Genomic DNA, 27,824 nt, shown 5'->3' on the forward strand with positions numbered 1-27,824 from the left:
CAGGAATCTATCGATATGCTTGCGGTCCATGTACCTCTTATAGATCGTGAGTTATAGGCGAAAAACAAAGCTATGCTGCAGCGGAGCATAGAAAAACCTTTAAACGCTCATAACTCGAAAACTAAGCGAGATACGGCATTTTTGACGGGGATATCCTATAGGGGGGATCCAATTTCTCACTTAGGTCCAGATCTTTCATATGAGCCCTCGATCAAGGTCGTAGCATCATTAGCATAGAAGTTATGCATATTTTTATGTTTTGCAGATTTTCGGGTATATCTCTTGATTTTACCAACCAAATACAGTCGATAGCCAGTGTTTTGAGACCGTCTCGTCCCCCTCTTTCTAGTGACATCCTCAATTTCATAATCCGAGCATAAATCCGATTTAATAAATACGATTTAATAAATACGATTATTATTTATGAACGATTTCTCTGTTACCTACTCAATTTTAGTTGACATCGAGCTTCGACCCTTCACCGCACCACGTGAGCGCGTAAAGTCAACTTCAGAAAACTTTTTGATTTCGGCCCACCCTCAAAAATAACGGCCTTGCAAGTGTCAACAAAAGTCTCTGCTATTTTTTTCAATTTCAAGTAGCTCGTCAATAATTATGGAAAATTTCTTCAGTCATCATAAACACACAGCACAAAAAATTGATAATAAACTTAAAAAATTATTAAAAATATGGGAGTCTCCTCACGTGTTGTTAAATGGATCTGAAAAAAACAGTGAAGAAACTAAAATTTGTTTGAAATACATCAAATCTCGAATCGCCTTAGTTCAGGTAATGATTAGTTATATTTTTGTTGATCAAAGTAATCTATTTTAATCCTTATTACTCCTTATTCAAGTAGAATGAATTGAATGAAGATAGTAAAAATATACCTAAATATCTTGATGATATGGATAAATTTTTGCAAGATTGCAGAATGATTTCTGAGAATTTAGAACAAGGAATAGATGATATTAAATTATTATATTCTGAATATGGATTTACTCGCCCGCCGAGTGGACTTGAGTAAGTTATTCGAGAAGAATATCTGTTTTACTCATAAATACATTCCTTAAAGAAATGATAAAATTAAAGACTATACTTTTAACTTATTCAGATCTGAAATACATCCAGTAGATGACGATTTACCACAAGAAATTGAGAATTTTAATATCACTTTACAATCGAATAGTATTGACCAGTATGAAGATGAGGACGAAGAAAATAATTCTTCTATTTGTAATCAATCTATAACTAGTCCAGGGAATCCTACTAACGATGGAACTCATACAGACGAAACACTTCAAACTCCTGCACGTGTAATTCCTCAAGAACCTATTTTTTCTCCTTATTATTACTCTAATTACTAAATGTTTTTTGTATGAATTTCGTTAAGTGCCAATACATCCAATTTTTCATATGAACATAAATGTGTGTTGATCAATTATTCATAGATTAATGTAAAAAAAAGTTTTCTACATAAATAAAATATGTATATTTAGCTTTCAGCGTTAAAGAAAAATGAACCTTAGTTTATGCATATACATATCTGCTCCGAAACACATGATCAATGTTTTGAAAACTATAACATAACCTTACATTTTACATAAAGAATTATTTTTCTTTAAAATAATTTTCAAGATGAGTGAGTTGTTTTATAACAATTTAAATTTATAATAATTAAAAATACGATTTGAAAAGATTATTGAAGTAAATTAATAATAATAATATTTGTAATATCTTTTTACAGGCCAAAAATCTTGTAATTTTCGTGGAAAGCCAGTTTTCGAACGAATGAACTTCTTATATCAGGTAAAATATTAATGTTTATTATAAATAAATAATAATTTAATGTTTAATTATTAATTATTTTTCAAATGATTTAAAGGCGAGTCAAATTATGGCTAAAATTGATCCAGTAGCATCTTCTTTCTATGGAAATGCGATGATAAATTGCGCTAAAAAAACAGTTTCAAAAATGTAATATTGCTTATCGTATTTACAATTTGTTTCAATCTATTAAAATGTATCATATAAAAAATTCAATATATTTATTTTTTAGAGAACCTGATATAAAGCGAACTATGTGTAAAAGCTGCCAATCTCCATTAGTAGCTGGAGAAACAGCAAGAGTACGATTAATGACAAAGCCAATAAAATCTATAAAAATAACTTGTCTTCTCTGCAAAACATCAAAGCGAATTGTAAATAAAAAAGAATATAAATTATGGCTGGAATGCCCAGAGTCTGTGGTTAAGATTTTAAAAGATCCAGATCCATCAGAAAAAAAAGCCAAAAACACAAATTCTACACAAGTGTCCAAAAGTTAAGATTATTTATTTGATTAAATGTATTTTATTATGTTGCTTAGATATATAATTTTTTTGTTTTTCCATTTTTGTGTGGAAAATTATAACAAAGATACTAATTATTAGTATGGTTACTTTTATAATAATTGTATACATAAAATATGTTACAATATTACAATAAATTTTTTAAACAAATAATAAATAATTATCACGGTTTTACATCTTTTACACAAGTAACATATACATTAATAAACATCCAATTTTAGTTAATTGCCTTTATCGTTGGCTTAACTTTTTCATCAAATACCTAAATTTTATATGTTGTATAGAAGAAAATGTCTAAGTAAATAGAAACAACTAACATAACAATTAAAAATTAAAATGCTTAATATTTAAACCTAATTTTTATGTTTAATTATAAAATATCTCAAATATCTAATAATAAGCTAGTTAAATAAATATTATTGTCAGAGGAAATAAATTTATTTCTACTATATGTATTTCTATAAATTATTTCACGTTTAACAGATTTTGGCAAATAGTTATCAATTAATTTGATTTTTTTTTTAGATATGATTAAGTCCGCCCAATGCCCACGAGATTCTCCAGCCATTCAACGAAATCCTTTAACAAATAAGTTTTATACAATTTTTGTCATTTTTCTAGTTAAATTTTCAAATAGAACAAGTAACAATCAATCACAATTGTTAATAAAATCTTTTAAAATTGTCACTAATTTACTACTTGAAAGCAATCTAATCACACTAGATTAACAACGAATATTTTAGAGTTTTCTTAGATATTAAATAATAAATAAAATTTTGCCTAGATAAAATTTGAGTTATTTAATATTTCATCACTAGAAATTTCTTCAAAATTTTAAATCTAAGAAATATTTTTCTCAAAATTTGAATTTTATATACACATGATAAATAATATATAAAAATGAAAATACAGAGATCATGTTAACTGTTTAAAATGTCAAAATTTGATAATGTTTTTTTTTGACTGGCATAGTATTTACGTGATTACCCTAGAAATAATTTTTCTAGAGTATTTGGAGTTTCATTAATTGACATGTTTATATTATTTTTCTTTTTGTTAACACATGAAGACTCGTGGTAGAGAAAAATTAATTGAACACAATTAAATCGTTCGTACCATTAAATAACTGTCTGTCAATGATAGAAATAATAAACAATAAAATAAATATTCAGAATACGAGTAAAATTATTATAATACATCATAGCAAATTAATATTAAATTTGCATAAAATTCATCTATGTACTGTTAAGTTCTTCATGAAAATGTTCATTTACTGGAGTATATATTCATTCACTGGTTAATTTACGCAACATTCTCTCAACCAGCAATACAAAATTTCAGTGTACAAAAATTCAACCAGACACAGCTTAAAAACGTTGTGGTTAATAGTAGAAATATTTATAATCAGCCAATTTACTTTAAAATACATATTCAGTTGTATTTTTACATACTACTATTACCATTCAATAGAATTTAAAATAGTAGAATTCTTATTTTGATTATCTTTTACGATAAATAAATTATATACATTTAAGAAATTATTAAAAAGTACTTAATCATAAAATATTATTATAAAAATTTTACTAAAATTCAGTAAAATAAGTATGTCCTAAGAAATCAAATTTTGGGCTGGACGGATCTATCTACATATTTGCTATAATTTTACTAAGACGAAAATTATTCTCATCATGTCTAAATGCACATACCACATTTTCTGCTACAGTTAACGTAATTAATTATATATAATCTTTAGTATATAAAGTAATTAGAGTTTCATATTAAATATTAGATTGGCAACATATTACGTAGATACAGCAGATACAATATTAATATTACTTTTACTCATTAATATTATTATTGTTATTATTACCGTTTGTTTAAAAATTATTTATGTCTATTATGAACTTCAAGTCTTATGATTATTCATGAAGTAATGGATTACATGACGATGATGATTCTAGTTGATTTTGTATGAATACAGAGGAAGATATAAACAGGATGGTTAGCCAACAAAAATTATATCTTCAATATTCGTATATCATGAAGATTACTTGGCAGCAATTAAAAAAATTACATCACACTCAATTATATAATCCAGTTATTGTCATGGACATTTTCATATAAGATTTCTGTTAATTTCTGATGACATTGATGATTTGATCTCTGATTAAATTATGTCCTATTAAATATTGAATTGAATAAAATTTATAATAGAGTATTAATCGAAAATATCTAATATCAACATAATCCTATAATATGACAAACTATTTAAACAATTCGTTGCTATAATTAAATTTGATTCTACATTCAAATGAACTCTAGACAAAAAAGTTACTTAATTGCCATTCACTAATTAATATTTAAAATTAGGCCTTCAAGTTTCGTTTGGCGACTTTATCAAGAAGTTTAAGTGCTGTGTAATGATATTGTAACTTAATTAATATTTATAGTAACTCTAAAATAATATTTTTAGCTTGTATTATTTAAATAATAAATTATAAGTATGTTGGTAATTACATGAATATATTTATTATTGAAATAATACGCACAGTAACTTAGTGAGTAATTTGAAGACTCTAAGAATGGCTTTGTTGTATTAGTAAAAAATTTTGATATGAATATGTAAAATCAGTAAAAAATTACTATATAAAAATATATAATTAAATGTTAAATTAAGTGCTACCTTTATCTTTTAGGTCGTCCGTAATACTTTTTACTAAGAATATTGTCAGTTTTATATTTTCATTCTTCAATCGTTTCAGTTTATACACATGTAATAAAAAAGAGATTTGTGCAGCACACAAAATATTTCAGAGAAAAATTAAATGTATGAAATGAAGAAAATGAATGATCTCTATGATGGTAATGTTGATGTTTAAATGAGCCCTGAAATGAACTGTGGTTGACCATCACGATCCAGAGTCAGCTGAGGTACAACTGTCGTTGACGGTTGGAATGTTGAGCCTTGAAAGCCCATTGCGGATTCATAGAACTAAAAAATCAAATGATTTAAATTAGAGCTTCATGAATCAATGTTAAAAATAAGGGATTGTTTGTAAAGAAATAAAATATGAAAATGTATGTACACTATGATTTCCTGGCAGTGTTGTATAGTCTGGAGTAGTGGAACGATGCCTATTGTTTTGGGCCGGATGTTGAATAGTAGCATAAGTATTATCCTGAGACGTATCACCCATACCCACACTCATTCCACTGACACTCCCACGTCTCTCGGTCATTAAACCTCCTTCCGGTTCGCTGAAGACCTGCATTGTTAATTCTTGTTCTTCGTACAGTTTCAGTTTTCTGAAATGATCATTATTTGAATATTAACTCGATTGCCAGAGATATTTTAAATCCTTAAAGAGGATGGTATTTTTTTGGTCATTAAAAAACAAAAAAGGATTTTAATTCAAAATTTTAGAGATATTATTGAACATTTTTTTCATCTCACCGTTTAAATTTTCATAATCTAAAAAAATGTTTGAATGTCTGTTCTTGGATTTCTTCATCAATGATTACTATTTTTTATATAGTATGTGATTCAATTTATTCAACAAAATAAAAACTTACTGTTCTATCCAAAGAGGATTTTCTGTAGTATTGAGCTCATCCAAAATTTGTTTTTTTATCAAACCGTCCTTCTTTCTAATATCATTTGGTACTGTTATAACCCAATGTCGTAAACAACAACAAACAACAGTCACCGTTACAGCTCCAACAAGTAAAACCACTAGCATTGCAATTAAAGCAGCTAAAGCTGGATCAAAAGATTCCTCTTGAACTCCAACATAAGCCGGCTATTTGAGTAAGAAAAGTAAATAAAATATTTTGCTATTTCAAGAGAACTAAGTAGAAAATTTATACACTTACTACGACATTTTCAATGGCAAATCCAACATAATAATCTTTTAAAACATCGTACTTTTCATCGATTGCTTTCAAAACTTGAGGTACTGGAGAAATAATTTGAGTTGCAGGATCCACTACGTGTAGATACATATCACACCACTCTCGACGAATATGACCTGCAGAGTCTACATGATATCTAATATCATCAACTACAACACGACTGTGTGTAGCATTGGATAATTCAGCAATAATTTCATCACGTTGATGATTTACCTCCTCGGGAGGTCGAGATAAAATTACACGAATTAATTGCGCTGGTTCAAATACCCAAACCTAAAAAAGTAAGAAATTTGTACGATGAATTACAGACCCAATTTTCATATGTGTATATAAATTAGTTAACAGAATCAAATATCTTACATGAACTCGAGCGGTAGCATATCGTTCAGGACTAGCTTTCTCTTTAGCAATTACTTCCACAACAAATCTGTCTTGATTATATTCTGCCATATATCCACTTGTTACTACTTTCCCATCTTGACTAACATTAAAAGGACTAGGAACAATGGAGCCTGACAGCTTTTCTGAGCCATATTTATAAAGATTTGCACTAGCAACGTAGTAATAAAGTGTACCATTATCACCAAAGTCTTGATCTGATGCTGTAACCTTGACAACAAAATCATTTATATTTGCCATAGAATTAATACCAGCATAATAATCAGTTCGTTCGAATTCTGGCGGACTATCATTCTCATCTAGAATATTTATGGTTACATTCACATGACCATAATCTGGATTATTTGCAAATGCTTTTGCAGTATCTGGTAGAGGGCTAATATACAAATCTGGATCATTAGCAGCAAGGATGGATACGAGATATTTATCTCTTGTTTCACGATCAAATGATTTATTAGTATAAATAGTTCCATCTGATTTATCAATGTAGAAAGATAGATCTTCATTTCCTGACTCTATATAGTAATAAACTTTTGCATGGTTTCCTTCGTCTTTATCTTCAGCTATCACCTGTCCAACTACGTAATCTTTTTGACGATTTTCAGGGATATTAAAAATATAATCATCCGTAAATTGCGGAATATTATCATTCGTATCGACCAAGAGAATTGTTAAAAGTCGGAGAGTTTCGTAAGATGTTGGATTACCATGATCAGATGCAACAAGAACTAGCTCGAATTTATTCTTAATTTCGCGATCAAGAATAATTTTCGAGCGTAGTTCTCCTGTTTCTGAATTTATCGAAAACTCTTCATTCTCTTGGACGTTTTTATTACCGACTTTTAGGTGATAACTAATACGGCCATTTTCACCTGGATCGTTATCGGCTGCTCTTACTGTCATAACAAGATAATTTGGAACTCCTGCATTCTGCAAGTTTAAATAAAGTAAGAAATTACATGAAATTAAATGGATGAATGAATTTTTGAATCAATTACCTCTGGTACTTCAACCGTTGCATTCGGTAATTCTGGCATAACAAATTCCGGTTTATGTTGATTAACTGGAATAACTCGAATATCCACGTAAGCACGATCAAAATGTGGACCCTGACCAGCACCATCACGAGCTTCAATTTCAATTCGATAACTTCCAGCACGCCCACTCAATGCCATTGCCGGATACAAAAATCCTGTTTCTGAATTTAATGTAAAAGATCCATCATCATTTCCACTAATTATTGAATACCAAACATCGCCATTTAAGCCTTCATCATCATCTTCCGCATGAACTTGAAGGATCGTAGCCGGCGGATTAACAGATAAATTCTCCGCAACTGATGCTCGGTAACTGTGCTGAGTAAATATGGGCTTATTGTCATTAACGTCTTCAAGATTAATGTTAACTTTAACAGTCGTGGATCTTCGAGAATTTACTGGAGCACGATCACTTGCCATAACAGTTATCACTATGTCAGGTGTCATTTCCCTGTCTAAAACAGTGGCGCTTCCTACTGTTATCTCACCAGTATCATGTCCTATATTAAAGTCAGAAGCGTGTTCGCCAATCAAGCTGTAAGTGACTTCTCCAAAAACCCCCTCATCGCCATCGATTGCCTAGAATGATTAAAGAAACAAGTTCATTACTGTCCTTTTATTTAATAAATACATGAATAAATTATCAGTTAATTTATTTATAGAGTATTTAACAGGTTATTAATTAATTTCTTTCAATTTTAAAATTATAATCAATGTCCAAGAGACATTAGCATATGTCAAATATCCATTAATTTTCAAACAAATAAAAAATCGAAATAACTTTTAAAATATTAAATGAATTTTTTTCTAATGCATTTAAATTTGTGCAGACTTTCAAAAAATGATAAATTTTCTTATTGTATGAAAATTAAAGAGATACATAATCCACGTGGACATTCTTACATACATCCAAGATAACAGTACCTAATACAGGTTAATGATCACTTACCTTGACAACAGTGACATGAGTCCCAGGTGGAGAGTTTTCTTTAATGGATACTTTATAAGATTTTTTTTCGAACTTTGGATCCTGATCATTTACGTTGATGATATTAACAGTTACTTTGGCAGAGGCAGAAAGTTGAGGAAAACCTGAGTCATAAACAACCACAGTAAATTCTAATTGTTTAGTTTCTTCATAATCGATAATTTGACTAGTTCTGACGATCCCTGTAGTATTGTCAATATTGAAATAAGAGCTAGGAGGTTCTATTGCATATGCAGCAATATTACTATCAGCATCAGTTGCTGTGAATGCACCAACAATTGCACCAGTTGGCTGTTCTTCTTGCATTTCGATCACGTATTTTGGGTTTTCAAGAGTCCAGGGTTTGGTAAACTTTGGAGCCATTCGATTCACATCAATAATAGTTACCACAAGTGTGCCCATACCTTGCTGCAGTAATTTAGCTGATGTATCTGTTACAACAACGTTAAGACTGACAGTTGCAGCAACGTCGCGGTTCAGTGGTCTGACCACTGATACTTGACCAGTCTTCGGATCGACAGCGAAGTATTCTTTAAAAGAAGTTTCATTACCCGTAACTAACTGACCATCTTTATCAATAGCCGTAATTGGTTCTGTGATAGAGTATCTTAATGCATCTTGAGTTGTACTGTCAGGATCTTTGGCCTTCAAGGTTGTGAATACCGTTCCAACTGGTGAGTCTTCCGTTACTTCTGCACGCTGATTTGTTTGTTCAAAGTACGGCGATTTGTTATTATTATTTTCTACTTTAATCATCAATGTCGCCGTTCCTGTTAAACTGGGAGTACCACTGTCGAGTGCAATAACTTCAATATGATAAGAATTTCTAGTATCATAGTCGAGTTTACCCGATATTGTCACTACCCCGGTAGTTTCATCGATTACAAAATCATCGAAAGCACCTTTTTGAATTCGATATTTCAGTTTCGCATTTATTCCACTATCACTATCAGTAGCTACCATTTCTTCAACGACCGTTCCTGTAGAGTAGAAATAAAAGTAATAAAAATATATGTTTATTGTTTAATGAAATAGATTGAGACAACTTTATTTTAGAAAATAAATCGATTTACCTGGCGATGCAATTTCCGGAACACTTGCAGTATAAACATCTTGAGGAAACGCCGGTGCATTATTATTGACATCTCTAATCGTTATATTCACAATAGCTGTATCAGAAAATAATCCATCATTCGCTTCAACTGTCAGAGCAATCCAGTTTTGCGTAAAATTTGTCAAATCAACCGGTCCATGTGAGGATATTTGAATTTCGCCGGTATTTGAGTCAATATTAAAGAAATTCATCTCATTTCCGTCTATTATTGAATACGTAATTTTCGAAATTTTATCACGATCTCGAGCATGAACTTTCAATTCCGGGTCAAATTTATCAGCCCCCTCATCGACCACTGCTCGATATTCATCTTGGAGAAATTGTGGTGGATTATCGTTAGCATCTGCTAGCGAAATTCGTAGTGAAACTGTAGTAGTTTGGCCATTCCCGTTATCATCAGTTGCCTATTGAATTTATGAATTATTTATAAATTATTAAAAATATTTTCAAATTAGAGTAAAGGATACCAATATCGGCAAAATAATTTATTCCAAATTAAAATTCTTTTTTACGTTAAATAATTTAAATTGCAAATTTTTATTTTAATATTTTAAATCATCGTATTAAACAAAATATTCATGTTAATTTAAGTGGACTGTTAATTCTCTCTCTTTTAAACCGTTGAAAATTTTAAATGTTAAATAAAAAAAAATATATGCTAGCAATAAAAATTTCATAAAATATGGAATGTTTTTTCAGTCAAATTATTGTATTATAGATGAGGTAAATTCTTTTTTTTAATTTAAAAGAATTTTTAAAAGAGTCTCTTGAAACGTTTACTTGTATAAAAGATAAAATATTTTCTTTACTTTATAGTTCAAAAAATAATCCGCTTGCTCTTCGAAATCCAGACATGGGAATGTACCAGGTGTTGAACAAGGTGCAACAGTGATCGTGCCATTTTTCTTATCCACCAGAAATTGCTCATCACCTTGACCTAATAATTGATAGACGATTCCCGCTGTTCCAAACGACCCACTATCTCTATCACTAGCTTTAATAGTGGCAACATTAGTTCCAGGTGCGGCTGTTTCTGACACTAGAGCGGTGTAAGTTGCGCTACTAAATGAAGGAGCGTTATCATTCATGTCTTTTATTGCGACAGTTACAGTAGCAGTGGACTTAAACTTGTCAACAGTTTTATCTTCTTCAGCAATTACCTAGTTAGGAAAGTAAATATTAAATACTTTTTCGCAATTTTAAATCAAATATTATTCTTTCATTATCTTGCAGACGCCTCTCTAATACCAGCTTCAATATCTCTTCAAATATAAGTAGAGGTAAATTGGAATATCGATTAATTTTAATCCACCTTACCAATAGAATAAATTTCCTCTGGTTAGGATTTTCATAATCCAGTGACACGTTTGACACACGGATCGTTACGGATGTACTACCACTTGCATGCTCTGGTTCTATCATAAAAGCTCCCGAAATGTCAGATAATTTTAAATTGAACTCCGATCCAAGATCCTGAAAGGTCAAATTGAATAGCAAATGTATAAGAAAGTAATATTTTGTTTAAATTTAATTTTAAAATAAATACTAAAAGATTTATACCAGATCAGGATCCTTGACAGTCATATCTAGATGAGGTAATGGCATACCATCAGGAACATTTTCGGGTATTTCTACGCTGTATTCTCGCTTATTAAACATTGGAGCCTCATCGTTGACGTCTTTGATGGTAATAGTGGCTTCAGCTATTGAAACTGTAGTTTCATCATTGCCTGGTACACCATCAACCAACTCACGAGCTTTTATCTTCAGATTTAATACGCCTGTAGAATTTTCAAGAGCTTCTCTGTCCAAAGGTTTGGCTGTTCTCAATTCGCCAGACTTTGGATCCAGCAAAAAATACTCAAAAGGATCTGTGAAATGAATGAGGAAGTTAAAAACCCTAATTAAAATTTTATTGCTCACTAAAGAGGTTTTTCTATCAATAAAAAATTTTAAATCGGAATGTTTTCTGAGATCCTATGGATTGTTTTAATTGCAATATTGTCGAGTTTCCAATAACGATTAAAAGGAAAATTAATAAACAGATTTACTACATTTATGAATATTTTTGAATAAATAAATCAATTAGAAGAATTATACTATGAAAAATTTACAAACTTTTATGAGATTAATTTATAAAATCTTGAGTTATTTTTTTTTATGACAGATTAAAATTGAACTATGATGTAATGAAAAAAAACTTTTGAATGAGATCTAGATGTAAAAAAAATTTATGAAATAAAAAAAAACATTTACTTGTCACCAATTCGTAGATAACTTTCCTGGGAATACCACGATCACCATCACGTGCTTTGACAGTCATTACAAGCGTTCCAACAGTAGCATTTTCATTAACTATTCCCGTGAGAGAGTTTAAAAATTCAGGAGGACTATTCTGTACATCCGTTATTTTAATCTCCACCCCAGTAGTTTCATTATTTGTCCCATCCTATATAAAAAATAACAAGCAATAATAAGTAATAATAAATCAATGGATATTATTGGCTGTAAATTTCTACACACTATAATTATATTTTGATTAAAGCCACTTATTTAATTCAAATATTTACTCACGCTGGCTCGTAATAGTAATTGATAGAAGGGTCTTTGCTTATAATCAAGTTGCTCCCGTACCACTAAGCCACCAATGTACGTATTAACGCTCTTCTCTATGTCGACAATACCAAATTTAGTGCAAGCGTCGGGAAACTATAATGAAATTTTGGTTTGAAATTCTCATCGATAAAAGAAAAGCATAAAAGGATATTATTCTTTTAGTATTTTATAGTCTTTTAATCCAGATAATTATTGCTCTATTTATTGACGATGGATTTAACTTTTAAAAATCTCAATTTGCTGATAATTTAACATTACAAAATAATATTTCCCATCAATTAAATTGTTTCAATGGAGTATGAGAATTTTTTAATTGTTTTTATTTACTTTTAATTGTACATAAACCGATAATGAAAATTCCAAGAACAAATAGCTCCAGAAAAATCAATAAACTGTTCGTTTGTCTAGTTAAAGTCTTTAAGATGGATTACTTTGTTTCGGATGAAAAGAGTAAATATTTTTTTTTTTATTGCATTTTACTCCATTTTATTTACATTCTCAAAACCTGTGAGTTTAAGAAATTATCAGAGATGTTAAAGAATGAAAAAGTTATGAAGGCTTTAAATCAAGAGCCCATACTTTATAAAAAGTTGCTCTAAAATTTGAACACGTTTTTTCTAAAATTTATATTGAGGGAAAGTTTCTCTATTTTTTCTCTGTATCTAAATTATACTTTTGTTCATTTGTAAAGCAATATGTTATACTTAAAAAAATTTTATTCTTATTATTGATGTTTGAAATTTTTTACCTACTATATATTTTTACAGAGATATATGATGACAGTATAATAATAGGCAACATGAATAAGATTCATGTTCGGTATCAGAGAAGGAATAAAAAGAATATGCTGATAAACATTAATCAACGTGACAATGTGATCTTCCTTTTGTTAAAGTTCTAATCAATAACATTATCTTGTTCGTTTATTTTTTAAAGGAAAGCAATATCGTCTTTGTTAGCTACAGAAACAATTCAAATTATGCAACAATTAATTGAATTACTTCACTAAATTTAACTCTATCATCCTCAGATTCTCTGATATAATAATAATGAAAAAAAGGTCAGCTTTGTGAATTTCTCTAAGTGAATTTTCCTGCTAATTAGCCTTTATTATATTCCATTCAATGTGCGTGCTTTAAAATCCACTTGTTCAAATTGCTCATGATAAAAAAAAAAAGGACAAAAAAATTAAATTGAAAATAGTATTTAAGTGAAGGTAGATTTCATTTACCTGGAGCTTAGGTACGCAAGATACCTCGATGTTTTCACTAATTGAATCAGGATCAGTAACTTTAATCTCAGATAAAATGGTCGTACCAATTGGAGTATCTTCACTAGCTGTAGCTTCATAAGGAGTGCCTTGGAATTTTGGTGGATTGTCGTTGACATCCAGCACAACAACGTTGACATCTATTCCAACTGTATTAGGTTGTTGACCTTCCAGAACACGATCTTCTAGAGTTACGCGAAATTTAAATGAGTCGTTTTCCTGAAATTAAATCATCATTTTAATTAGTTAGTGAACGACAAAATGCCACAATTGATATAAATAATATTTCTCTTAGGAAATACAAATTTTAGGAATTATTATTTTACATTTAATTTAAAAAAAATATTATTTACAAGAATAAACTTGTTGAAAAGCTAAATTTTAATATATTTGAATAAATTTTATTGTTCAGGAGTACGTTTATTAGCTTAGCTAACATTATTTATGTTTATCAATTTACTGTGATTTGAACCACGTTTGTTGACTTAATGAAACAAACTATTCACTTAATTTGGGTAAATACTTGCCCACTCTTACAACTATGAAACACTAAATTGGCGAACCTTTTTTTCAGTTGAATTAAAAAACCATGAGATAGAAAAAAAGATTTAATTAAATACAATATGAATAAAAGTTTAGTCAGATTTTGGTGATATCCCTATGCTGAAAAAATTCAATGATAATCTGATTACATCAGGTACAGTTAACTTGGATTACTTTAGCCTTTCAATTTAACTTTGGTTCGAGCTTCAACGAATGTTTTATTCGAATGAACATAAATAATAATGTATGGAATTTAAAATTTATCAATAAATCAACAATGAATTGAAATGAAATTAATATAATTTTTTACCCTGAATAATGTAAATTGAGTATAATTAAATTAATTTGTAAGTAGATTATTCTCATTTTAACTAAATTATGAAAATAATTTACTACTTTAGTATTGATGAATTCTTTAATGTCTAGAACTTTTAAGTTTTATTGATCGAATAAATTAATATAATTCAACAAAATTATTATAAATTTTCTAGACTTTTATATCAGAAAAGATAAATTTTATTCAGTTCAAAAATTATTCTTCAATTTATATAAAATTGAGTCGGTCTTTTAACTTTCACGATGAATAATTAAGTACTTGACTTTTCACGAGTTTCTGATGATTTCTTCATTAAACGCATAGTCAAAGATGGAAAAATCCAAAGTATTCTATTGATTCTAGGATGATCATTCACTTCATTTATATGAAAATCAATTTGCTTTAATTTTATATCGAATCTCATGTATATATAATTACAATTATATTTTCTGGAAACTTTTTTTTTGTTATTATTTTATTCAATGATGAATGGTTATTTTATCATAATAGTACTGCAGGTATTATTCATTTATAATATTGATTTATATTCCAACAACGTCTGAATACTAGCTGATTTTCCGGGCTTCACCCACGTTAACTTTGCCGTTTTTCTTTTTTTTGCTTATTGCTTCGTTTCCAGATATCGAGTTCTAATGATATTATATCCTATTACGTTCATGTATCCACCTTTTTCATGATAAAAGTTTAGTTTCATTGGTACCGAGTCAAGAGAATTTGAGATTAGAGACAAACAAGAAGATAAATAAACGGAAATTGTAAATTAGACTGATTATATTCGAGTACAATGAAAAAAATTCTTGTTATAAATAGAGGCTTTTAGAGAATTCTTTTTGATTTAGAACTTTTTAAAAACTTATTGGATAAGTTTATATAACAAATTTATTTGCTCTGGTAATTTTTATTTGTTTCAGAAATACTATTTTTATCAATAAAAAAGTAACAACTAAAGTTTAATTGAATAGCGAGGTCACAAAGCATGAGAGATGTTAAATTCGATTTAATTAAATGAAAAAAATAATTATTAAATTTATCAAACGAATTTTGAACAATATGCGATTTTTTATTTTTTTTTTGAGATAACTTTTATTGTGATTCTGCACAGTTGTGTATATTTTTACATCTATGTGAAAAATTTATTCTTCTTGTCTATTATACTTTACAGTGAAAAGAATTACAACATTTTGGTGAGTGTTGGTTGCAATGAGAATATGTAATGAACTCGTTTTATCTGTCTGTAATACAATTTAATTTAAATTCATTGTTTCAGAGATTTTTCAGAACTTCTTTCATTTATCATGTTAATTATATATTGTTAAACGAATAGTTTTATCAAATCAATTGAAAAAAAGAAAAGTAACTGAATTTAAACGATTTTTTCGACATTTAATTAAATGAGCATTTTTTAAAGTAATGAAAAGCTTTTTGTTCTTTTATCATTTTAAAAGACAAAAAACTAATATAAAATTTTAACTTTGAAAATGTAATGCATAAAATAATTTCGAATAAAATGTTTTTTATTTTTTATATAAAATGCAAGAGGTCGAGTATGTATTATTCATAAAAATTTTTATTATTTTGTATCATATTACATGAATATGTTCTTCAAACTATTGTTCAATATCGCTCGGACGATTTCTGTGTTGTGGTTTTGGCATTGTGACAATTTATTATTTGTTACACGACACGTTTTCATTTCTAACACCAAATAATATAAAAATGAAATAATAAAAAGAACTAAAGTTAACCACAAATAAATGTGGTTTTAGCTACGAATTATTCTGAACACGGATTAATTATAAAAACTTGAGGAAAATATCATTTTTATTGTATATAATAAAACCACAATTGTTTCATGCATCAAATTAAAATCACGTTTCACTTTTCATTGATTTATAATTCAAAATTTCGATTGCAATTTTTGTCGAAAAAACATTTTACATTTGACAATGAATAATCAAACAATAGATTTTTAACAACTGAGTGATCAACTTAATAATATTCAGAGATTCGTTGAGCAATTAACTTTTTATTCATTTTCTTTGATTATGTTGTATTGATTTGATCATATTGATTTTGTTGTATTTGAATCAAATGCTTAATCTTTTCATGTATTGTATGATTCAATATTGATATTAATTAAAACATTTATTTCTGAAACAGGATATTAATTAAATGATTAAAAATATTCTATATTACTTTGTATTTAACGAAAAGTAAAAAAGTTGAACTTGAAAAAATATGTATATATCAATTTACTAGAACGTTTTTTCTGATTATTCAAACAATTTATTTAACTCCAACACCCAACTTTTGTAAAATGGATTCCGTTATTTTTAAAATTATAAAGACATCAGACAAATATTCATTAATTTAATTACCCCAGAGTCTTACAAAATGACTTTTGCGTACTTAATTTCCACCTTGAGACCTTTTTTCCCTGTTCAAAGAGTCAAGTCTATCAAAAATATTATTATTGTATCTTAAACGACTTCTTTTGTAATATCCATAATCGTAAATAAAAGTAAAATTGCTGAAAGTTATAGGAGCTGGTATTTCCACTCTTTCAGGAGAAAATATACGAGAAAATAAGTAGAGAATAGTGTACAGCTTCCAACGTAGAGTCCAAAACAACCACAAAGTAAATTATTGATTTTAAGTGGTTGTCTGGTGGATAGAGATTTTTTTCTTGTTATTTAGCTCCATGATAAGCTACTAGCTACCAAAGAATAATATACATGTGACAGATAGCTCACGTCAGCTTTACAGAGTTGATCAATCAGTCAGAAAGCTTCTTTTTTTTTTCTACTTTCAAAAGCTTTCTAAAAGTTTTTGCTCCTACCGGAACAAATTACTTTAAGTGCATTGACTTTGCTTGGCTTTTTGCTTATTACTTGGGAGCTTCACGAAGACGTAAAGTAAATGATATGTAACCTATTGCACTTGATGATAAATTGGATAGATACAAGTGAAAAACGTATTCAAATATGCCAGAGTATTTGAGATTTATCACTAGTATAAGCCCAAGCAGACAGACGTTTAATTTGATACAGAGTGGTGGAATTACCACACCCGTGTATGTAGAATTGTAGAAAGCTTCAACTAATGTGAATGAGTTGTGAATTAAAACAATATTTCAAAGAGGTGAGTGTTTTAATTTACCTCGCGGTCTAACGGTTTTGCCAAGGTTATAACTCCAGTCTTTGGATCTACAGTAAATTTATCGGTCAACTGGATTCCATATTTAACCTCAGAATTTTCAGGATCATGACCTTTTAACGTAAACACCTCTTTGCCCACCGGAGTTGATTCAGGCAAGGTTAACACTTCTATGATACCACCAGCAACAAATTCAGGTGGCACGTTTACATTGTTATTCGCTGAAACAGAAAATTATTTGATTAAAAAATTACGAAAGTTTACATAGTTTAATTCATTTAATGATTAATCGTCATTCAGTTTTATCATTTTTATCGATATTTTTAATTTGAACGACCATTTAATCGATATATAGTATATTATCTCTTAATTTGATAGTTCGAACAATGAATAAAAATATTTGAATAATTTTTTTTACAGAAAAAAAAATTAAATTATTTAATTAAAAAAATTGATAATTCCCTACGATAAAGTCGAATTTTTTTATATTAATTCGATAATTGAAATAATTTTCGTAATGGATGCAGAAAAATGCAGTTTTTTTTATTATTTTATATTGACGTTAATTAAATTATTTGATTTTTTAATTTATTTTATTATTTAAAATTGAATGAAAGTTTGCATATAAAAATTCGAATGATGGATTAATTAAGAAAATTTTTTCTCTAAAACAATAATTTCTAGGTCACGTCATATTAAAGTGACAAATTGTACAATTTCATACTCTATAAAAGTTGAAAAAAATATATAGATTTTAATTAAAACTTCAAATAAAAAATTAATGATTGTAGAATTTACGGTAATAACCACATCTTGAATGAAAGTAACTTAGGAAAGAATTTTCAATGAGAATCTTCTTCAAGAGAGAATTATTTAATGCTTACCTGTACTAACGCCAGTGAAAAATGTCGAAATTAAAAATCCTTTTACGATATATCTGAAATTGAAAAAAAAAATTAAAATTAATAAATTTTCTATGCTAATAGTTTCTTAAAAATTATTTTAACGTTTTATTTTATTTTTTACTTTACATATTTTTTTGCTTCAATTTAGCAGCAAAAAAAAAAATAAAATGAGTCAATGTTGATATTTTCTTACATATTACTTGTATATGGAATTTATAGGTGGATAGTTTCAAACGCAATTGAATAGAATATGATCAAGTATTATTTGAAAATAAATCTAAAAAGTGTAAGCGATATAAAATCTGTGAAACCCTTATCGAGGATATCCTACATTCACTGAGTTGATTCCTACTTCACTTTTTTTTTATTTGTGTATCTTTCATTCACATAAAGTCTTGTGAAAAGACACTCGAGAAAAGATTAGATAAACGTTTTTATATTTGCACTGTTAAATTTACTATTTTACTTTTCAAGACTATGATAATTATTATCCTTTCTACTATTCTTTCTGACATCTCAACTTATTAACAACAATAATGAGTAAAAAATTTTTTAGAATTAAAATAAATAGATAAAAATAAACTTTATTAACTTATAAAAACAGAAGAAAAATGAAGAAACTTTTATGAAATTTTTATCAACAATTTTTTCTGCTTTTATTAATAAAACACTTTATTCTGAAACTTGAGATAAATACTTTTTAAAAACCGGAATTGTAGTGTAAGATTATTTTCTTCAGACACTTTCCCTAATGATAATTGCTTTTCTCAGTAGCAAACTTAAGCGAAATCATTTATACCGAAGTTTCATTTATGTATTATTCAACCGTAGTTATTTCTCAGGTTACAATGTGAATGCCATTATCTAACTAGAGCACACTCCAGTCATATTTTAGTTAATTTTATGCTTGAATAATAGCTTGAAAACGAGATGTTTATTACTTAATATTTATTCATTGTTTGGAGTATTTGCTGTGATAATATTATTAAATGATAAATTAAATAACGTAACTGCAGTGTATTATAAAAAGAATTGTTTGCATTTGTAATTTTCATGTCAAAACCACTTAGATGACGGAAATGAAACTTCTGCTAACATGTTATGCATGATTTCCTTTGTGACATGGGGCTATATTCAATTAAAATTTGTAACATAGTTCTTCAAGTTAAACTTAATGAAGCTTTATAAAGTGAATTGCTAATAATTACATAATTAATCAATAATTTTTTTCATTTATTACTTCATTTTGTTTCAAAGATATTCAACAACAAGAAAGCTGTTATCTAAAATGAGCTTGAAAAGGTTCATTATTTGGTTTATCTGGGTTGGTTTTTTTTCTACTGATAATTTTTTTTCTTCCTTCCATAGATTTTAAACGCGATAATTTAAACCTCATCTATAGTTTCTCCAACATCGTTATCACTGTCAAATCTACGCCTTTTAAATGTTCTTTTAACCCAGAAAAGAAGTACAAATCACTGCTCGCAAAATCCTGGAAAATCCTTGAAAACTTACTCAGTATATTTTGCTGGCAGCGATATTTAAGCACCACACAAATTTAAGTTTCTTTTATTTTGATCACAACTTTGCCTGGGAATACTTCTTGAATAGCTACCATTTGATAAGTTACTGAAATACATGCTTTATCGATGTGTAAATCTCGTGTAATATATGTACTAGAGAATTTTCATAACTTTTCCAACGTGCTTGAAGAAGTATTTAATCATTGCAACATAGTTTGAAAAATGTTTTCGTATGAAGAAAACATTTTAATGATCGTTTCAAGGATCTTATAGGTCAAAATAAACTTATGAGCTATAAAAATAAAGAATTATAATGGATCATAATAAAAATGGGAATGTGTTTAGTGTTATCAATTTTTTTTAATAGACAATTATTTATTAAATGCAGCTACATAAATATTATGAGAAGATTAAATCCATTGTAAATTAAATAGATAGTAAAGGATTTAATTTTTTTTTCTTGTTATTTTTTAAAAGTAGAAAAATATTTTTCGTTATATTTATATTTATTCAACCATATTTTATTAACAGCAAACATAAAGTTGCAATCATTTTTATCGAAATCAATTTTCGTCGAAATTTTTTCCAATCAATGTTTGAGTAAAATATTTATCTAGTTATTGATTGAGAAATAACATGTCGTAAAATCAACAGTGTTTTTTAATCTAAAAATTTTTTAGCAAAAATTGATTATAAACTTTTACAATAAACGGCTTTCTCAATTTATTATGGAAATTTTTGGAATTTTTGTAGTACAATTTCACTCTGATTGTTATGTTTTTTTACCCTTGTGCAAGAATAGCTTTCAATGATTCTAAATCCCTCCTTGAAAAAGGATGAACAACTTTAATATCAGAATCTAATATCTTGTCATCATCTTTAATAGTAATATATTTCTCAAACAAATAATTTAATACCTCTATCAATGTTAATTTTTTATTTTTATCAACAATATCTTCAATATTAAAATTGATTCTTTTTTGTTTACTAAATTTATATTCATTCAATATAGTCTGACAATCTGTTATGATACAAGAAACTTGAAGATGATTGCTTTTTACAACATTGGCATCAATAATCACTGCTGGGTATGAATTACCAGGACAATCGTACTCCAATAATGTGTTTAACACGTAAACATAACCATTACAAGCCCAGATGTACCAGTCGAAGGGATGAACAATAATTAATCGGTCACAGTTATGTTCTGTAGATCTGTCATAAATTTCAAAATACGTCGGATGGAAATTGTACTGACTTGAGACACGACTATACATTGTACCTATACTTGGATAGGAGCTTATTATTGTTGTTGCTTTGATGGAGAGAAATAGGAAGATTAGGACCCAATAAATTAATGAAATAGTGGATTCTGATATATTTAGATTAAGTTTCATCATTGTTTTGATAAAGATAAAAAATAATCGTTATCGTTACTATTAATAAGATAAACAATTTCAAAAATACTATAATGCTAAAAACAATGAACAACAAAGTACTAATACATAACAAAATAAAATTGTATGGTAAAAAAACTTTTAGCTTGGATAGAATATAGAATAACATTTTTCTCATCTCGAAAGCTTTTTCAACAATTAGTAATAATTTTTTGTTAAAATTATTTCATTTTGATTGTTTTCGGGTAAGTAATCACTATAATTTATTCTAGTCAGAATTTTCGTTCACCAAGCTCTCAATTAAGCTAGAAAATACCTGAAAAATTTCTACAATACTCGGGTATTTTTTCATTAAGTTCGAAACAAACTCTTTACAAAATTAACCCTTTTGTAGTCAGCTTAATTGATCGAGTACCAAGAGCAAAGGTAGGTAGGGTGGGTATGGTTGATCGGTTTCACAGCATCACCAAGCTGAATTCCAAATCCCAAGTATTATTGATTTCTCTTGGTATTAGACTTAGATATTTTATCAAGTTTAATTCAGAGATAATAAGAATTCTTTTATCAATATTTAAAAGTAAATAAATTCTTTTGATTATAAATAAAATAGATTTAATGTAATAATCATTAAATACATTATTTTTATCATTATAATTAAAATAGATTAAATTAAAAAAAACTTCCTCTAACCATCATGTCTTATAATTTAAATGTCAATTTTAGTTTTAAAAAAAAAAAAGGCATTAGAATTGCAGATGTCACTTAATAAAAAATGTAGCTAATAATTTGTGAAAATTTAATTTAATTCTTTTGACGTCATGGTTTCAAATAGAATAGAAATTTGATAAAATGTAACTTATTTTACTTGACATATATTTTTTTTTCTAGAACATATGGTAATTATCAATTAATTCTTGTCTTAAGTAATGAAAAGTTAATTAATGAAATAAATGTGAATAGTAAATTTTTTATGCATAGAGGTAAAAAGTCTGCCAAAGTACTACTCAGTTATTCATTTATCTTAGGACTGCTGTCTACAGACACAACTCACCGCTCTTTTGAATATCTAGTCACGTTCTCGATTAAGTCAGAAGGCTCTATTACTAGTTAAGTCTACTACATAGTATATACGGACTTAAACGATAAGTAGAGTTATTGTTCGAGAATATCACTTTCAGCTGCAATATCAATACTTTTTACTTTTGAACTCCCTTTTTCCTCTTTGTTTCATTACTTCAATGAATTTTGTAGCTTTTCTAAAAGTTTCGAGAATTATTTTTGTCATCCGAAAAATTAGTAACTGTTTAATTAAATTAATTATTGAAATAATCGGTTTTTTAAAACTAATTTGAGTTGAAAAATATGATAGCTTAATACAAAGCTTACATATATATATGATAGATCAATGTAAATTTCGATTGTTAAACTGTGTTAAAATAACTCACATAAAGTGTGTTCAGTATGAAATTTCCATAAATAAATTCTAGAATTTAACACATCTTGAATTGTGTAAAAAGTGACTACAAAATTTAATAGTATTTTTACATGCAGTGATATCGTTTCAAATAATTGTAATTAAAAGAAAATATCACTAAGATGATAAAAAATCATAGAAAAATATTTAACATATTTTTAAATTGTGATTTAAGTTTTTGACTTTTACATTACAGTATTTTTGCTTTAGTGAAACTTTTCAATTGCCATGTGTTTCTAGATATTTATACGGATAAAAAGCTTTTTACAAGCTGAAAGCTTTTATTTGTCGTGTATGAATGGTCTTATTGAACAAAAGTCAAACGATTGTTTCATATACTTGAATAGAAATATACAATATAAATAAATATAAAATAAATACAATAAAAAAAAAATTGATATATTTTTTAATTGAAAAGGATTCGTGTCTTTTTATGAAACAGCTTTTTACTTCTGTTAACTAACGGGCAGAAAATTGTTTTATTTTTCATTTTTTTCATGAAAAAAAAAATTTTTTTCTCTGAGAAGAAGCATATGCAAACAGTAAAATCATTCTTAGTATGTAGATAATACGGTCCTTGGTGTGTATAAATCCGTATGAGCTTAAGCTAATACAATTTTCTTTGGATTAATATTGTTTTTATACAGTAAATAATTAAAAATGCTTTTTCTTCTAGAAAATAATTTTATTTTTTCTAAAGATTAAATAGAGATATTGAAAGAAAAATGAATTAAAGTTATAAAAAAAAATCTAAAACAAAAATATGAAAACCCTCTATGAATTTATTTATCATTCAATTTATTTTTTTGCAAATCTATAAGTTATTGATATTTTTAATCTAAAACTCATATATTTTCGTCATAATATAAATCCCTTTTACACAACGGAAATAAGATTTATTGAATAAAAAAATACAAAATTATGTGACATACATAAATCGAAATCAAAGTTGATTGAAATACGATCACTGATTCAGTCGAAACATCGGAAATGGAATTCATCTTTGGATTTTGATGTAAACTCATTTCCTTTCTACCATGAAGTGAATATACCGTCGCAAACAAATCACGCTGTTTTCTATTAATCCGTAAATACGCATTTATCGATTCCTTCATTCTAAAAAAAAAAGCCGACCCTTTAATTAAATTTAAAATTACCCCTTGTTCCAATCAAAAAATTTCTGAGAAAGCACTTTTTTCTAACTTAAAATGGATTTTTTCTAGGAACAAAAAATACATGAAATATGGAATAAAAAATAACACGAAAGGATTTAAAATAACAACGATGAAAAGATTAAAAGCTCAGAAAAAATAAAAATGCTAAGTCATGCAAATTTGTGGTAAAAAAGAATAAAGTTTGTACACTCAAGATGCGATAACTTGGATAGTAGGGATGAGGAGAGAAAGGATTTCGTGACTGCATACGTAGCCAAGTGTGCAAGTAAAGACCAAGTTAGGACTTTAATTCATATTTTAAAGTGCACTGAAATATACAAAAACCCGGATGATAATATAATGCGTATGAATTGTGGGAAAAAGTGTAGCAAATGCAAAATGAATGACGCATGCTGTGTTGCAAGAAGATAATATACAATGCACCATCTGCAAAGAATGTGTGTACAGATATGTTTTCGAGAATTCGACATGAATAGACTATAAAGAACTCGACTTTTGCACAAGCTGTATATATTTATATCAGAGAAAATATGGCGTGAAGAATTGATACTATTTGAGAGACAATTGATACATATGATGAAATGTTGAGAGAAAAATTGATTAAATAGAAGAGAAAGGAAGAACAGAATATTTCATGAAAGAAGAATATTTAATTTAGATTTTTTTACAAGTGTAATGATGTAGTAAAATGTAGTTATTTGAGTTAAAATTGCTTGAAAAAGTGTCCTCACAATGTTGAGTTGAAAGCTCATTTTGCATAGTTTTTATCTTGAAATACAATAAAAAAAATTAGACATTGAACATATCTCGGGTCAAAAAATAAAGTCTGTTTTTTGTCTAATATGAAAAATCTGCTTTTAGTAGAAATAGTGAACGATCAGACCAAAAACAGTACTTGACCAACAAAAAAAGGACTAAATTTTTTGATCCAAGTCTATAGATAGTATTAGTTTCATATTTATTTCATATTTTTAAAGCTAAAAGGTTGTAAGAGGCTTTGCAAAATAGGAATAAATACTAAAAACCATGTAAAAATGAATAAGTGCTTTTGTTCAGTCAATTTTTATTTTTTTTTTTTTAAACTGATTAAGTTTAGTTAATCGATTCAATATATTGAAAAATTGAGTTATCATATTAATGGATAAAAAAAGCACTCAAACCTGAATTCTTTTATTTAGTTCAATTTCTAATAATTTTCAACAATCAATAATAATATTTTGTAAACAGTGATTTTACAATGAATGTTAATAATAAAAAATCGAAATTAAAACAATTTTTTACTTCAAAAAGCTACATTTCATCAAGTTTTTGCAATAAATTGAATAAAAAGTTACTTTTCTCGACCACATTCATAATTCCAATAGTCACCAAAAAATGATAGATATCCAAACCAATATCAAATATGAATCGGTTATGCACTGATATATCTTCGATTAGATTCATAAAAACAAGAATCGTTCAAAAGGTTTAACCATTTCTCGTGATTCATTAATTCAATAACTGATAAAAGCAATCACTTCTACCAACATTTCTGGTAATCAATTTCTTCCATCAATATTTCCACCAATTAATTAAAGAGGACCACAATAAAAAGGACTAAATTTAAAATACGTGAGCTATCAAATGCCTCTTGAAATAATAATCTAAAATTTATCATCACATCCAACATGACTGCATTTGATTAGAAAAAAAATACATTTTCACTCATGTATATAAATGAAGCGAAGATTATAATTATTCATAGTGACAATCAAGCAACAGATATTTCCTGTCGAAATCAAGGAACAATACAAACTAATGGATGAAAGCATCAGATAGTGTATTATGCATACATGAACAACATGATAAATGGTGATAACGTTATATTTTTAATTGCTTATTCATTCGCATAGAAAGATTCTATCATTTTTTGTCATTTAACTTGGACAATTCAGTGATTGTCAAAGTTTTATAGGTATTGAATAGAGCCGCTTTGGAATTAGATTCCTATCTATTGATACCCTTGTCAAAATAATCTAGTATGTGATTATGTAATGGAATAGCAACTATGGAATTTAGCAGTGCACCGCATCAAGTGGTACAGCATATTTTCACAAATATGTTCATATTCATTCAAGTGTTTATTGTATATCCATATATTTTAATCACAATAGGTATATAGTCTAGAGGCAAAAATGAAATTTATGTTCTTCATCAGTTAGTCTGGATAATTGCAAATATTTATGTTATTTATTATTAGCTCTGGGACATTTAAATTAGCTTCATCAATTTTGAGCTTATTAGGTAGTTAATGAGTAAAAAATTACTCATAATAGTGATGCTATTTGTTAATTTATTTCAATTATTATTTAATATACCAGAATATTATTATGAGAATAAATGATAACTTTAGTTTATTTTTAGTTTTTATTGTCATTTATTATTGTACGGAAGTCTAAAAGACATTTTAATGATGCATTTGTTCATTTTTCGGACTTAACAAGATCAAAAAAAAAAATCTTTCTCATTTTCATCCGCTTGAGAAAATTTTCCCACAACACGAAATACTAGTCCAGCAATCATATAATCTTAGAGTAGAAACTTGGTTGAGTAATTACACACAATGAGAAAAAGAGCGTAACAATGAAAAATATTCTCATTACGATGTGTCGAAACTTTTTTTTTTAATTTAGTTAAAATATTAAGAAGATTCATTCATTAATTATATTAGTGTCCTCACACATTTTTGAACTTTGAAAAAAAAACCTTCCATAACTTTTTTCAAACCACTTGTATGCTGAATGAATAGATGACTCAGACAGTAAATAATTAATATTCTACATAACGAAGATTACTTTTACTGGAGATTGTCGACGACCTTAACTTGTGTAACATGTTCGTGGATCAGAGACAATATCCAGTTAGTAATTCAGTCATATCTGAATAACGGGAATTGCATTTGTCTACCTATTAGGGAAAGACATGCTTGAGTACATTCCATTACCAATAACAACTAGACAAGTTTAAGAATAATCAAACACTTCCTCTTTCTTTTTGATTAATTATCAAAATAAAATTGTTATAGGTTAAAATAACTTTAAAGACTTTCTGTAAACCGATAACTGTATTAATTATTTAATATATTCAGTAAGTAAATACTTACAAAACAAATCCAGATGATATCCCAGACATTTTTTCTCTTTCTCTATTTTCTCACGAGACTAAATTAATTTGTTCATTTCATTATCACTTAATTTTAGAGTTTACTTTAATCAACTTTTGTTTATTAGAATGTATAAAAATAACAAACAATCTTGAATGAATATTAAAATTAAACGTAACAATTTGTTTATTGCACCACGAGACTGATTCTTAGCGTCTTCGGTCCTTTCGGAGTCTGAAAATTTTACTTTCTAATTATAAATGATGTAAAAATGCGATTGACTTTCACTCGAAAAGTTTTGATCACGTTAATAAATTTTTTCACGTTAAAATTTGCCGAATTGGTGACGGAATTAATAAAATACCGTCAACATTCTCGGAGGAAAGATTTTACAGGCCATGTTCACCTGTAGAAAAACTGGAATAGCTTTTACTTGAAACGACAAGTTAAAGTGGTATCGCCATCTGGTGTTAGCTGGTGTAACT

The 27,824-nt window shown here is 27.8% G+C and overlaps 3 protein-coding genes across 4 annotated transcripts; 1 reads left to right on the top strand and 2 right to left on the bottom strand.

Moving 5' to 3' along the window:
- The first annotated feature begins 496 nt into the window (after window positions 1-496).
- Window positions 497-2,990, top strand: Rpp21 (ribonuclease P protein subunit Rpp21). 2 transcript variants are annotated; one of them, XM_035080876.1, is made up of 7 exons: window positions 497-789; window positions 860-1,023; window positions 1,115-1,642; window positions 1,748-1,809; window positions 1,886-1,977; window positions 2,060-2,323; window positions 2,877-2,990. In XM_035080876.1, exons 3-7 carry the CDS (start codon window positions 1,639-1,641, stop codon window positions 2,884-2,886), a joined length of 432 nt encoding a protein of 143 aa, XP_034936767.1. In that variant the 5' UTR covers window positions 497-789; window positions 860-1,023; window positions 1,115-1,638; the 3' UTR covers window positions 2,887-2,990. The 2 variants fall into 2 exon arrangements, with proteins under 2 accessions (XP_034936767.1, XP_034936766.1); XM_035080875.1 differs by lacking the exons at window positions 1,748-1,809; window positions 1,886-1,977; window positions 2,060-2,323; window positions 2,877-2,990 and having other exon boundaries at window positions 1,115-1,421.
- On the bottom strand, window positions 2,771-27,755 carry Cad87A (cadherin-87A). The gene is made up of 17 exons (XM_035080873.1): window positions 27,340-27,755; window positions 18,608-18,660; window positions 17,727-17,944; window positions 13,649-13,906; window positions 12,376-12,510; window positions 12,058-12,250; window positions 11,362-11,672; window positions 11,119-11,274; window positions 10,611-10,961; window positions 9,761-10,205; window positions 8,649-9,667; window positions 7,661-8,278; window positions 6,624-7,592; window positions 6,225-6,536; window positions 5,925-6,151; window positions 5,438-5,657; window positions 2,771-5,343 (listed from the first exon to the last, which is right to left on the bottom strand). Exons 1-17 carry the CDS (start codon window positions 27,366-27,368, stop codon window positions 5,227-5,229), a joined length of 5,631 nt encoding a protein of 1,876 aa, XP_034936764.1. The 5' UTR covers window positions 27,369-27,755; the 3' UTR covers window positions 2,771-5,226.
- LOC118065531 (uncharacterized) lies at window positions 20,805-21,611 on the bottom strand. The gene has a single exon (NM_001414604.1). It carries the CDS (start codon window positions 21,549-21,551, stop codon window positions 20,934-20,936), a length of 618 nt encoding a protein of 205 aa, NP_001401533.1. The 5' UTR covers window positions 21,552-21,611; the 3' UTR covers window positions 20,805-20,933.
- Window positions 27,756-27,824: the final 69 nt, after the last annotated feature.

This window comes from Chelonus insularis, unplaced genomic scaffold (genome assembly GCF_013357705.1).
Source record: "Chelonus insularis isolate UGA/USDA-ARS -01 unplaced genomic scaffold, ASM1335770v1 contig_317_pilon, whole genome shotgun sequence".
Classification (NCBI taxonomy): domain Eukaryota; kingdom Metazoa; phylum Arthropoda; class Insecta; order Hymenoptera; family Braconidae; genus Chelonus; species Chelonus insularis.

Bases quoted from the DNA above. Each gene is read 5' to 3' on its own strand.
- Rpp21 (XM_035080875.1), top strand. From the start codon at position 616: ATGGAAAATTTCTTCAGTCATCATAAACACACAGCACAAAAAATTGAT. The intron at 790-859 runs GTAATGATTAGT...TTATTCAAGTAG, and splicing joins CTCGAATCGCCTTAGTTCAG to AATGAATTGAATGAAGATAG. The intron at 1,024-1,114 runs GTAAGTTATTCG...TAACTTATTCAG, and splicing joins CGCCCGCCGAGTGGACTTGA to ATCTGAAATACATCCAGTAG.
- LOC118065531 (NM_001414604.1), bottom strand. From the start codon at position 21,551: ATGATGAAACTTAATCTAAATATATCAGAATCCACTATTTCATTAATT.
- Cad87A (XM_035080873.1), bottom strand. From the start codon at position 27,368: ATGTCTGGGATATCATCTGGATTTGTTTT. The intron at 13,907-17,726 runs GTAAATTAAAAC...ATTTAATTTCAG, and splicing joins CAAAACCGTTAGACCGCGAG to GAAAACGACTCATTTAAATT. The intron at 6,152-6,224 runs GTAAGTGTATAA...TTACTCAAATAG, and splicing joins TTGCCATTGAAAATGTCGTA to CCGGCTTATGTTGGAGTTCA.